Source organism: Diabrotica undecimpunctata, chromosome 1 (assembly GCF_040954645.1).
Source record: "Diabrotica undecimpunctata isolate CICGRU chromosome 1, icDiaUnde3, whole genome shotgun sequence".
Classification (NCBI taxonomy): Eukaryota; Metazoa; Arthropoda; class Insecta; order Coleoptera; family Chrysomelidae; genus Diabrotica; species Diabrotica undecimpunctata.
Window position 1 is genome coordinate 145,070,845 of NC_092803.1, and position 15,023 is coordinate 145,085,867.

Below are 15,023 nucleotides of genomic sequence, written 5' to 3' on the forward strand. Positions count from 1 at the left end.
CTTTAAGTCAATAAACTGGGAAAATAAGGGAATCCCTATTAACGGAAGGTACTTCAACCATCTTAGATACGCAGATGATGTAGTACTAATAACCAACACGTGGAATGCACTAAATACGATGATTGAGGAGCTATACACAAAATCCCTAAAAACAGAACTGAAAATGAATTTCAGCAAAACAAAACTAATCTCAAACAAAGATGACAAACATATGATAAACATCCAAAGGACAGAGATAAAATACGTAGATAGATATACATATCTGGGTCAAAATGTAAAGGTAAGCAAAGAAAATCAGACTACCGAAATAAGCAGACGTGTAGAAATAGGATGGGCAGCATTCGAAAGACTATCATACGTACTTAAAAATAAAAATATACCTCAAAGACTGCGAACCAAAGTGTTTAATTTCTGTATCCTACCTGTATTTACATATGGAGCTCAAACCTGGACATTCACTAAAATAAACATGGAGAAAATCAGAAAAATTCAAAGAGCTATGAAACGACAGATGCTGGATATCTCAATCAAAGACCATAAAACCAATGAAGACATTGGAAATGGAACAAAAGTAAAAGATGCTGTCGAATAATCAGCTAAACTGAAATAAAAATAGGTTGGACATAACGAACGTCTTAAGGATGGCCGGTGGAATAAAGTAATCGTGAATTTGCAAAGATATGGAGCCAAAAGACCACGACCGCAAATGCGCTAGAGCGACGATATTAAAAGAACTGCAGGACCAATGTGGAAATGTCTTACAAACAACAGAGATGAATGGCGAGATTTAGGAGAGGCCTGTATTCGGCAATACGAATAGAGAGAAGGGCTTAAAAAAAATGTGCGCTATCGCATATAATCAATAGATGTATATGTTCGATATTCCCGACAGTGCCCATGTGCGTCTTACAAAAATATATTACAGAATTAGGATTTATGGTTGGATTATGGTCAAGAAAGTTATTCGGTAGAATACACAACATATTCTTATTTAATTGCAATTTAATATTATTTCCACCCATGCTGTACCAAATTTAATACCGTCTGTATCGAAAGTCCGTTTATGAGGAACAGCGAAAGATATGGGTTTCTGCAATTAAGTCTTTAAAGAAAGGTAGAAGGAAAATGGGGACCAAGAAGGCGAAGAATTTCCTGGCTGAAAAATCTAAGTAGGTGGTTCAACACAACAACCACAAATCTTTTTAGAGCCGCAGTTTGCAAAATACAGATTGCCATGATGGTCGCCAACATCCTAAACGGACAGGTACTACAAGAAGAAGAAGCATCGAAAGTGTTAAATATAAACAGTTTATATGATTGTGTATATTTAAGTATAAATAGATGCCTTTTTAATGGTAGGTAAAATAGAAAAACCTCCATAATGTCAAATCCTGAATATTTTTAAATTAATTTATTTCTCCAATAACAGAAAAATAGATCGAAATCAATAATTGTTATTAGTTTATTTACAAATTTTTATACACTCGGGGACTGTTCTCAACGGGAGTCCTTTAATGCTCAACAAACCCTTAAAATATCAGTTTGGTTCATTAATTAGTTATTCAAATTGTTTATCCCAGAAGTCATCATTTTTTATAATAACAAAAGACCTAAAATAATTAAGACACGGTAATTATACGGGTACTGTAATGAAAGGTAAAGACCTTTACTTTCAATGTGCAGAAAAAAAAATAATATATCATTTTTATAACCAAAAATCGTTTTGTAAAGTCACTACCTTAGTAAAAGTTTTTTTTCTGCAAAAGTCTTCCTCTTTGATTACTAGAATTGGTTTTAACATTTTTCTTTCTTCTTCGTCTTTTTTATTTCATTTTTTAGGTTTATAATTTCTATTCTTTTTCTTGAAGTGATGGAGAAGCAACTATAATTTCATTTTTTTTTTCTTTTTTTTCCTTTCTTTTCTCAGTATGTCCTCTCATTTTAGTATTTTCCCCATTTCCTCATTTTGGATAGCTATTTTGATCTGGCCAGCATCTCGTGTGCGTCAGAAAGCAGATTATCTTTTGTTATCTTTTATAAAAGGTGTTTTATTCTCTATCTTCTTGTTGCTATCCATTATTTCTTGAAAGCATTGGTTAGTTTTCTTTTCTCTGAAGTTGGTTTCCATTTTTAAAATTTTTGCTTCCAAGAACTACACTTTATTGCTCTACATATTAGTTTTACTATTTGTCTTTCTATATCATATTTCGTTTTGTCTTCATTCTTTTCTGCTTATAGCATCTTTTGTTTTACTCCCTATATTTTTATATATCTTGTTTGCAGTTATTACAAAAGCAGTCTGTTATTTTCTTTTTGATAATGCATTTCTGGATGTCCTTTTTAGTATTTGCTCCATTCGTTGCTTTAAGTCGCCTATATTTCCTTCATTTGTTTGGAAATTTTGTTTTTCAATTCCTCTATGTATTTTTGCCTCTTTTGTTTTTTCTTGTAGCTCTTGTATATTAAAACTTTATATCCGTTTTGCCACGTTTTTCGTCTTTTTTGGCCTAGGCCGTTTACTCATTTCTATTTAGTAAAAAGTGATTAGTATCTACGTTCGATCTTTTCTAGATTCGGCCACCTATTTTTATTTTTTAATGCTCTTTTTGTATAAGTACATGGTCTATTTGGTTTAAGTACTTTTTGATTGGTGCTAACCAGATACCTTTATGGATGTTTTAGTGTTGTAAATTTGTACTTAGTAATGATAGACTTTCTATTATCGACAGGTTAATCAATCTTTGACCATTCTAATTGTTACTAATTTCATGTTTTTGTAATTGTCTATAATATTGAATTGTACATCGCCTCTTTGCATTAAAGTCGCTAGTTATCAGCTTTATATCTCAATATAAACATATACTTTAAACAGACAATAAATTATTTACTACGTATTTTTAAAATAAAACATTGTTCTGAAGTTTTTTTCTTGTAGCATCTTAAAGCAATTACTATTTTAATTATTGGAAATAAGCCACAATTTAAGTTTAAAATAAGTTTATTGACGTTTCAATTGCCACTTCGGAAATCGTTCTCAAAATACAAAATATTAATAAATTAAACAAATTTTTTCTTTTGTTACTTGGTGAAAAATTCTTCCAATAATCTAATGTTATTTGACTCATTTATGTTGACAATTGAGACATGTAATATACATTTTAAAGTAAACCTTTAGACTTTAAAATGATATTGCCAATATTGCTGAGTTGCGTTCCTGGGACGACTTTATTGTGATTGTTCATACAATTACATAAAACCAACTTTAACTTATGAATATCAGTGAGAAAAATCATGTCATGTCATTATTCTTTAAAAAGATAACCACATGCCATGATGACAGTAAAATTCTCCTGCTAATATATATTTTATGTTTTTCCTGGTTTTTTCCTCATTATTTACTATGGAATCACTAACAAGGCAATTTTACTTGTCATCATGACATGTGATTGCCTTTTGTAAAAAGAATTACATGCTATGATCTTTCTGACGGATATTCTCAAGTTAAAGTTGATTTGATGTAATCGAATGAACTATCCCACAATAAAATCGTCCCAGGAACGCAACTCAGCAATATTGGCAATATCATTTTAAAGACGTCAATAAACTTATTTTAAACTTAAATTTTAGCTTATTCCCAATTAAAATAATAATTTCTTTATAAAACAGTTGGTTTTATGGATCTTCTTCTTTGTCAGTGTGCACATTTGGAATACTTACAAAGCCCTTGTCATCTTCCAACTGTATTATTAGACATGCTTTCTGAAAAGAGCCGAAAATGTTTCTTAAAGCGTTTTTAAGACTTTTTTGTTGGTAAAAACATATCCAGAACATTGCGTCTTCTCGCCCGCTATTAAAAAGGATACAGTCGTCTACTTTAATTGTGGGAACACTAGAGTTTTAGAGCTCCTTCATTTTATGTACCTCTTAGATTCCAAGTTTCTATCTTCTAACGTCCTCTGGTAATTTTTTCCTTGTTTGTTTATCTTTTCCTTTGTCGAATCAAATTCCTTAAAAAATTTGATTTTTTTCTAATTGTCTTACGCAGTTTCTAGCGTTTGTTAGCTGTTTTTTTACTTCTAGATATTTCCATCTATTGATATTTTTTTAAACTTTATTTTAACCTCTTTACCATTTTGTGTTTCTTGTTTTGTTTTTTTTTATCTCCCTTTTTTTATCTCCCTAGCTCTCATTGCTTGGTTAAATCATTATTTATAAAGATTCTTTCATTCCTTATATCTTTTAATATAAAAAAATTTCATTACTTCACTTAATGCGTTAGGGTTGGTGGTATCGATTATTAGGCCCTAAACTATGACGTTTTTCCTCCTTATAGGATTTTTCCATAATGTTTAGTCTACTCTCTACTTGTTATTGTTTATCTTTGATTTTTCGTTTTTCAAACACCTCAATAATATTTTCCAGATATATTTTCTTTTCGCAAGCTTTGAACCACCTGCAGTATTCTATGAATTCCGGTATCATTTCTTTTCTTATTTCTTCTATTTCTTTTACTTATTTTATAACTTACCTCATCTGTTTTATTAGTAGATCCAATAAGTGGTCTTGAGATTTTACTATTTTTGTTAGAGATCTTTCTATTGTTTTGCTTTTCCCAAGATTCACCTACTTTTCATTTGTCTCTTTTGCTATTCGCTTCCTTATCTGTGCTGTATTTTATCGACCCGTTATTATGCAACGTTTTCGAATTGCGTTAAGCGTAAAGCTCAACTCGACAGCTCAGAAGCTTTAATCTCTTATTTATCCTATAATAACTAGTTTTTTTTTGAGTGGCAGCTGTTTAGTACTTCACACATTAACTCAAATATTCCGTACTTATAGTTGGGTTGGTTTGAAATTTTATATCATTTTCTTACTTTGTACGTCTCTACTATGATGAGTGCCAACATCCGGAATGAATATATATTTTTATAAAAGGTATAGTGTAATAGACTCAAAGTTCGTGTAAAATAATTAGTATTTGAAAAATACTTACCCTGCCATGTTTCCACGTAAACTACAGATACCCTGGTATTTAACGTCCTAAAATAAAGGTCAGCAATATTAGCCACTTGGATGGAATCGTGCACGACATCACTCCTGGTGCTTCCGTTTCTCTTGTCGAACATTGCCTTATCGATAACCAACGCTGTTTCGATATACTTTGTTGCTTCACGAACGTCTCGTTTCGCTCTGAAAAAAAATTAGAGCAGCTATTAACCACAGAATATCTTAAAGACTAACACAAAGCATAATTCATCTAATTCAAATAATCCACAATTTTTAAATATTGGAAGAAATAAATGTTGGAAGAAATTTTTTGTGGCTGTGTAGGTCAAATATAAAAAAGTTAAAATAAATACAGAAGACAAGACAAATTCTTTATCTCAATGTTTTCCTGATGTTTTTGTTATTCTAACAATAATTGTGAATAAAATGTTCGAATGGTATAAAGACGTGTATATTATTAAAGAAAAGAAAAGCTTATGATGATTATTAAGACGATGACTCTAACCAAAAAACATTTATTATATATAATATTGGTTACTTTTTATCGAAACTCTGTTACTTTCAAAATACATTCTAAGTGAAATCAAAGATACTAGAGTTAGATATTATTCACTTTTGCTGTTACTTTTAATGTAAACTAGGAACCTATTTTTGGTAAAATGATGGATGACTCAGGTGTTGCAAATAACTTGAAAATGTATATGACTACTCTATTTGGTTTTTCCCATCTACATTTTTACACATGCTCCTATTCGTTGGCACCAAGGTGCTGAAATGAATGAGCCTTTGATAATTGATACACAATATTACGCTACAAATGCTCCTTGATTTCGGCACAAACAAAATTTTGCGATGACTTGTAAATGCAGAAACTGCATAAAGAAATACTCGATAGAAACATATACTGACTGAAATATACTCAAATAAATTTCCAAATTAAAAAAAAATACCTTTTGCAAAGTTTTTGTGTGCCATTATTCTAGAAGAAACAAATCCCGAAATAGTAATCAATTTCGAAATAGAAACTTCAACTGTCAAGCTACACTGGTCATAAAGATACGTAAAATCACAAAGGATAGAAGAAAAAAAGATTTGTTAATTAGAGAAGTTTTAACACATCGATAAAGGTTAGCAATAAAAGTATAAATCAGCGATGTAACGAATATTCGCCTTCGCGAAATTCATGCGACTGTTTTGCAAATATAAATGTTAGAAAAAAAAAATTTGAAGATAATATTTAATCCAGTAAAATAAGGCAAAAAGGGGGGCAAACTTCGGAATGAAAGATAATAAGCTGGAAATTTGCATACGTCTTTATTTTGATGGTATAAAACTTACCTCAAAAGTCTCATATAATCACATGTCCGCGACTTAAGATATTAAAGGTCAAAGGTCACGAAAATGAGATTTCTGCAAATATCTCGTTTCCCTTACACTTTTTGACATTTAAGGTGGTAAGAAAAATTGTAGAATGAAAAATTCTCTTCAATTTTAGTCTGAAGTACTTTTATGTACCTTCAACCCTTCTTAAGATAGAGCGCAAAGAGTGGGGGACCGCTTACCTGTGTATACGGTAACGCAAAGTCAGCCAGTAGGATTCAATAAATAATAAGTTATATAGTTAATTATTCACTATTACTATTATTATCATCAAATTTTTATTATTTATTATTTAATAAACTCGAAATACAAATCTCTTGTACGGCGGTTGTTGTTTCTGCGAAGCTGTAGCAGATGCTCCTTTGTTATATATGACCTAACCGGTTTTTTTTAATACGACTTTCTACACACCGTGGCGAATGAGTTTGAGACTTCTATGTATATACGCACAATAGCGGTGGAGGGATATTTCACTTGATGATGGGAATGGTAGGGTAGAGCTATTTCTCTGCGTTAGTATTTTTTTACCGAAAAAAATTTATTTTATCGTTCAGTTGAAAACGACATCTTAGCATCGACAGACGTATAATTTTGAGTGAATATTTTTAATTGCAATGGCTGATTTGTGTTTTATTTGTAACAAGTTAATATCAGAAGGTGTCTCTGTGAGTGTTGTGCGTGGCTTACAAACATTAAAAACTGCAAGTATTGGAAGAAATGACGGTCATATAAATTATTTAAATACTTTGACTTCTGTGATGGTGCATGTTGAGTGTCGAAAAGTGTATATAAGTAAACATTCAATTGCTGCTTCAAAGCGACGTGCAGAAGAGGATGAAACTTCAACTGCAGCAAGTCCACCTCGTAAGAAACGAGAAGAAGTATTTGATTTTAAAACATCTTGCTTGTTTTGTGGTCAAGTAGCCAATGAAGCCAGATAAAAAAAGAAAAAAGAAAAATATAAACGCACCATCAGTAAAGTAAGTACTCTTGATTTTAAAGATAACGTTTTGAAGAAAGCAGAAGAAAGAAGCGATTTTTTAGGAAAATTAGTCAAAAATCGTATACTTTTTGAATATGACTTGATAGCTGTTGAGGCTAAATATCATGCTGTTTGCTACTCTCAGTTTTTAAATCGAATACCTACAGATAAAGCATCACAAAGATGAATATGCACCTGATATTCTTGAATATTTTTATTCTGATACTTTAATAAACGAGAATGATAATGATGAATCCGATATTGAGCAGTCAGAGGAAGAAGAAGAAGAAGAAGAAGAAGACGATGAAGAAGAAAATTATTACAAAAATATTAACCATACATAATAAAAGAATATACAGTGCTAGTCAAAAGTCCGTTCCCCCCCTCGTATCTTTTGAACGGTTATTGTTATAATAGTGAAATTTGGAGGGAGGTAATAAACAGACATAGCCTTCTCAACTAGTCATAAGAGGTGACTTAATAGTGACAGATGACGTTACAGCGCCACTGTGACAGATAATTTTAAATGGCACCTTATGGCAAGTGATACCTCGTTTGAAAGGTATTGAAAATACCTATTCAGTCATAATAATTTTGTTTGAGTTTAAGCTCATTTTGATGAATAAATTAAATAAATACTAAAATTGTAGCTTCTCATTTAATTGATGAATATTTAACAACCAGTTCTTATAGTAAGTGTTCAAAATATGCTCCATCTACTTCCTGACAGTAATGCATCCTATTCCTAAACTCTTGCCGTACTCGTTCAAATGTGTCGGGAGAAATTGCCCTACATTCTTCAACAATTCGTTGTTTCAAAATATCAATATTGTCGGTTGCTGTAGCGTAAACTTTAGATTTCAAGTATCCCCACAGAAAAAAAATCTAATGGTGTGAGGTCCGGTGACCTAGCTGGTCATTCTACCGTACCTCGTCGTCCAATCCATCTACCACGATATTCCTCATCTAGGTAACGTCTTACTGCACCATAATGGTGTGCAGGAGCACCATCTTGTTGAAACGTTATTTCCAAGTTGCCGAATTCATCTGGATTATCCTCCAGAATTTCAAGTATTAATGGTTCAATTGCATTTTGTAACATCTCCAGATACACTTCACCGGTTAAGTTAGTATTGAGAAAAACAGGCCCAACTATGTGGTTTCCCAAAATACCTGCCCAAACATTTATTTTTTTTGGAACTTGAGTATGTGTTTCACGAAAGACGTGAGGATTTGTGTCACTCCAATACCTCACATTGTGTGTGTTAACATTGCCATTGAGAGAAAAAGTACTTTCGTTACTAAAACAAATTGTTTTTATGTAATTGGGCTGTTGGTTAATTTTATTGGACATATTTTCACAGAATTCTAGTCTTCGGTCGGGGTCATCATCTGAAAGTTGGTGCACAATTTTTAATCTGTATGGATGAAATTTGTTTTCAGCCAACACTCGGTGTACTGTCTTTTGACTGATTTTGACTGATTGACTAATTGTTGGTCGACCAGATCGTTTGACATCTTGAACACTACCTGTTTGTTTAAACTTCCAAAGAAGCTTCCTCAAATAAGCTCTCGATGTAGGGCGATCGGGGTACCTCTCATTAAAAAGACGTTCCGCTGCATGGAAATTATTTCCACATTCATCAATTATTATTAACACAGCTGCTACTTTGTCTGCTACAGTACGTACCATTCTGCCTTTGTAAAAATTTAAACGTCTCGTTAAATGATATTTAAACTAAATGTTAACTAAGAACAACTAACTAAAAACAACTTGACTAAACTTGAATTGACTAAACTAGGCAGAAACAGAAACTAAATATTCAGATATAAACGCGTTCGCAAACTAAAAGTAACTAGAAAATTGACTAAACTAAGTAGAAACAGAAACTAAATATTGAGCTATAAACGCTTTTGCAAATTAAAAACAACTAGAGAATTGACAAACGTCAAATTTTTTGACAAATTACCAAAGGCAGGCATTAGAATTTTTATTAATTAAATGTCAAACCAGAATTTTAATGTTTATTTTCTTTATTTATTCGTCAAAATCATCTTAAATCCAAACAAAATTAGAATGATTGAATAGGTATATTAAAATAATTTTGTAGTTTCGCATTTAATTAATAAATATTCGTTCGCCTCTAGTTAATTGTCAAAAAAGTTGATGTTGACGTACAAACAATTAGAGAATTGAAAAATGTCAACTTTTTGACAAGTAACCAGTGGCGGAGGTTTTAATATTTATTAATTAAATGCGAAACTACAATTTTAGTATTTATTGAATTTATTTCTTAAAATGAGCTTAAACTTAAATAAAATTAGTATGGTTGAATAGGTATTTTCAATACCTTTCAAACGAGGTATCACTTGCCATAAGCTGCCATTTAAAATTATCTGTCACAGTGGCGCTATAACGTCATCTGTCACTATTACGTCACTTTTTATGACTAGTTAAGAAGCCTACGTTCGTTTATTACCTCCCTCCAAATTTCACTATTATAAGTAAAACCGTTCAAAAGATACGAGGGGGGGGGAAAGGACTTTTGACTAGCACTGTATATTATATTTGTAACTTTAATAAATCGATTATTGGATTAATAAATAAATATATAATTTAAAAAAATAATAAATATGATTTTTTCAGTATTTAATTAAATATAAAAGTGATAATTGTTGAATTCTGCACTTGATCTTAATTTATATACAGCTGTTTTAAATATCATTAACGTTTATTTGAAATATTTCATTTAATATTGTATGTTTGTTAAAAATAAAATAAATATTATATAAAAAATATATATTTTATAATTAATATCCCTAAATATAGTTTATTAAATAATAAATAATAAAAATTTAATGATAAAATACTAAATAGTTAATTATTCACTTAAAATACTATTATTAAGTGAATAATTAACTATATAACTTATTATTTATTGAATCCTACTGGCTGACTTCGCGTTACCGTATACACAGGTAAGCGGTCCCCCACTCATTGCGCTCTATCTTAAGAAGGGTTGAAGGTACATAAAAATACATAAAAGACAAAAATTAAAGAGAATTTTCCATTCTACAATTTTTCTTACCACCTTAAATGTCATAAAGTGTAAGGGAAACGAGATATTTGCAGAAAACTCATTTTCCTGACCTTTGACCTTAAATATCTTAAGTCGCGGACACGTGATTATATGAGACTTTTGAGGTAAGTTTTATATCATCAAAATAAAGACGTATGCAAATTTTCAGCTTATTATCTTTCATTCCGAGGTTGCATCCTTATTTTACCGGACATTTCTCATTTTTATAATAATTAAGTTAAGTTGACTTAATCTCGTATAATCACATTATCAACCTTCACTTTATTTTATTATTTGGTTTTATGATATTTGTATGATATTGTTAATATAATATTATGTCTACAACTTCATTGGATGAGTTCAGATAAATGCAACAATTCGGTAATTTTCGGAACGACATACAAAAATTTTCACACCTCTCCCAAACGAGACTGTCGGCAAGCTAGATAACACTGCCCAAGAATGAAAATGCTTTGTAAAAATAGTTGTTTCTTATGTATTTTTAACTGCAAAATTCAATAAAGGTAATAAAACACACCAATTAGCTCTCGTTTAAGAGATACAGTAAACACTTTTCTATCAAAGGTAGAATTTATTATTTCCGGGGATATTTTGTTTTCGACAGTTGGCACATCTGTAAACTGACAAAACTCAACAATTAATGTTGTTTTAAGGAAATGTTAAAAAGTGAAGCGTGTTTTGGTGTTTGCTACTATTTATTGTGCAATTAGTGTAGGTACATTACTAGATTTTGAATGTTTATAAAAGCGTACTCATAACGATAACGATTGATTTGTTTTTGTAAGCGCTTCAAACAAATCTATTTAATTTTGTTAAACAAGCTGAATTTTAAAGAGAATATTAAGTTTGTGACCCAAAAAAAGATGCAAAAAAGTTTACCACTTTTAGCCGCGGGCTTCCCCCTATCCCCCACCCCTCGCAAGAGGCGAAAAATGCAAAAAAATCCATTTACACAGAATCTGTACAAAAAAAAATTTTAAATGAAAAATGTAGCTAAGATAATTCTAAACAAAAATGTTTATAAGCATTTTTTGTGTAAAATGAATGGTTCTATTAGAAACAACGTTTGAAGCGACCGTCGATTTTGCGTGTCAGTTACGTGTGCAAAATCAATGTTTATTAAAATTTGTATCAACTTGACGATAAAAGTTCGATATCTTTTAATTCCAGTGACCTGTCGACAAAAATCAAGATGCAGTTTAAAGTTAAAGAGTTTATCTTGTGTATGCAGTTTTTGTATTTTGCCGAAAATAAAGATTGTATACACTTGTTAAATAAATAAATGTGGTACGATTTTTGCCATTTTTATGATTCTCACGAGATCAATACAATATATACCTTTCATTGACTGGCCTCTATGAAGTTTTGATTACTAGAGCGTAAACTTTAAAAGTTATAGCATGAAATTTTAATTTTGCGTTTTAATAACAAATGTAAGACATTTGAAATATGCTTAAAAAACGTTGGATTTAAACTTTCATACAACAAACGATGTAAAAAATTTAAAACTTTTTTTTCAATTACACTAGTACGTTTTCCAAAAGACCAGAACTACTGCAATAATCTACATCTAAAACAGTCTTCTTAAATGCATTTTTTGTGACGTGTGATCGTTTGTAATGTAACATTAAATTTTGCGTTTGTTATTCATATTCCAAATGCCTAATATTTGTAACCACAGCCCAAAATTTAAATTTCATGTCATAAGTTTTAAAAACTGATCACTAAGAATAAAAAATTTACTACATAAAAAAGTGATCAATTTTATTGATCTCACGAAAATCGTAAAAAATGGCAAAAATTGCGCTACGTTAATTTATTTATCACCTTTATAAAAACTGAGTTAATTCTCGGCAAAATGTAAAAACAGCAAAACGAAAGCTGCCCTCTTTGCCTTTAAAACGCATTTTGAATTTTGTCGATAGGACATTCGGATCAAAAGATATCAAATTTTTATTGAACATTGATTTCTCGCGCGTAACTGACATGCAAAATCGACGATCGCTTTAAGCGTTGTTTCTAAGAGAACGATTTATTCGACACAAAAGCTGCTTATAAATATTTTTATTTAAAATTATCTCAGCTACATTTTTTATTTAAAACTTTTTTGCATCTTATTTGGTGTCCCAAAATTAATATTCTTTGCAAAATTCAGCTTGTTCGTATGATTTTTAGGGGTCATTTCTCTGACGACTGGACTACAATGTTAATTCAATATATAAAAAAACTATCATTTTTATCCTAATTTACTATAATAGCATATAATGCCTATTGTATTGCTTTGTGATTCTCGAATAAAACTCGAAATTCGACTACGTTTATCAAAATGCTACGTCTGGTCGACTCTTCTATATGCAGTTGAAACGTGGACCCTAAAAACATCAACCGTAAATAAATTGGAGGCCTTTGAAATGTGGATCTACCGGAGAATGCTCAAAATTTCATGGACATCGCATACCTCAAACGAAGAAGTGCTGCATAGAATAGGCAAGGAAAGAGAACTTTTTAACACAGTAAAAGTTAGAAAAACATCATACCTAGGCCACATACTGAGAAATAATAAGTACTAATATGCCCAACTTATAGTGAAAGGAAAAATCGAGGGAAAGAGAGGCCTAGGAAGGAAAAGACTATCGTGGCTCAGAAACATCCGACAATGGACAGGGCTAAATTTTGAACAGCTAATAAGAACAGCTGAAGATAGAGAAGATTTTAAAATTATAGTAGCCAACCTCCATTGAGGAAAGGAAAGGAAAGCCAACCTCCAAGGAAACTAGAGCTAATAAATTATTTTATTTATTGTCTTCTTTTTTATTGGCCCCAAATTAGTAAGATTTGACTGAAAAAGTGAAGAAAGCATTCAAAAGTTTTTCTTGGGACAGTGTAATTGGCGCCAAACTAAAAAACTAAATATTCGCATTCGCAAATGTTTGAAAAATGACATTTGCTACATCACTAGTATGCACATAGGTCTTAGAAAAAAACAATAAGGACAAATATATAAAATCAACCTGTACATGTGCATTTATATCTGTGTGATTTTCAATTAAATTCTTAAATAATGCAAATTATAGGTAATAATATTTATCTATAATTAATCCCATTAATAGGTATACTTTTAAAGATTTATTTTTCTAATTTAAGATGGTATCACACAACGACCATGCTCTACATCTTGCCGAGGCTTACAGTTTTTTGAGAATAAGTGATGACAAAGCAGTATTTATAGAATATTCTAATGAGGACTCGCTCCAGCAGCTGCAAAAATATACCATGAAACTTGTTTATTAGCCACAATATCCAAAGAAGATAATGTTTTAAAACTATAAGCCGATGGCCATAAAAATCCTATAGATAGAACTATCTATCATATGTACAATATGTGTCGTCTGACAATACATTTGTATATGTACGGCACTCCGATATCGAAATGTGTGATTGTCCTGCAGGCCAAGGAGGTGCATTCTGTAAACATTTGTGTCCTCATGGAGCTAAATAAAAAAATCTATTTAAAGAACTCCCCTATGCTATCTCTTAAAGATTGAGTTTGTTTTGCAAAAATAAGTGAGGGTAAAGAAATTGAAGTATCATTTTTCTAGAATATATACGAGTTCAGCAGTTTCACAAATGAACTCTAAAGTACTTTGCACACATTACAGAGACAGACAGACGAACAGTTTCTTAAAGAGGGAATGATTTTTACAGAAATTTAGCCGTCTTCTGTTAATGAAAACTATAATGGGGAAATTGATAAATTAGAGAATATTACAAACTCGTTCATAAATATGCTTAAGAATAATCCCAGAAAACATATGGGGAAAATGTTAAACACATTCAATAAAAATATTAGTTAATAGTAACGCCTTCGGCATTTTACGACTTTTTTACATTGCTGTCAAAAGAAAAAAGACCTAGTGCCAGGAAAATATTTGTACAGCCAACTTCCATTAGTAGAAGAAATAGCCAAAGAACACTTAGTTACGGATTGCGTAGAATTCAGTCTGGGAGGCCCTCAAAAGTAGAGCCGAAAAACAAAGGAATGAGAAGAGATAGAAATTTATCCAAAAATATAAATCTTAACCCTCGAGTGGAGACGCTGGTGCAATAGTGCTACCAATATTACTTTATGACTGGGTGGCGCGTGACTATTGGGTTATTTGTTTTTAAACCCTCAGTATCTTCCTAGAAATTGACGAGGAAGTGTTAGTTGAATTTGTGCGATTTAATTTCGTTAACGTCTTTGTCTACGGCAACTTAAATTTAATTGGATCATTTTTGCTACCACGCGTCCAGTCATGTAAGTGAATGAATTTTTATTTTTTTCTTTATAATAATATTTTTTCTACTATTACTAATTTTAGATTGCTAAAAAAATGTCGTTTATCAGTGTCTTTGTATTACAGCGTTGCCAGTTTTTGCTACCACGCGTCCAGTCATGTAAGTGAATTAATTTTTATTTTTTTCTTTATAATAATATTTTTTCTACTATTACTAATTTTAGATTGCTAAAAAAATGTCGTTTATCAGTGTCTTTGTATTACAGCGTTGCCAAA

The 15,023-nt window shown here is 31.1% G+C and overlaps 1 protein-coding gene across 1 annotated transcript in view; it reads right to left on the reverse strand.

The window, feature by feature from the left end:
• LOC140435722 (zinc metalloproteinase-disintegrin-like NaMP) overlaps positions 1-15,023 on the reverse strand; it is a 501,897-nt gene that overhangs the window by 60,162 nt on the left and 426,712 nt on the right. Inside the window, exon 7 of the mRNA XM_072524445.1 lies at positions 4,994-5,190. Within this exon, the coding sequence (XP_072380546.1) occupies positions 4,994-5,190 (197 nt within the window). The remainder of the gene's footprint in view (positions 1-4,993; positions 5,191-15,023) is intronic.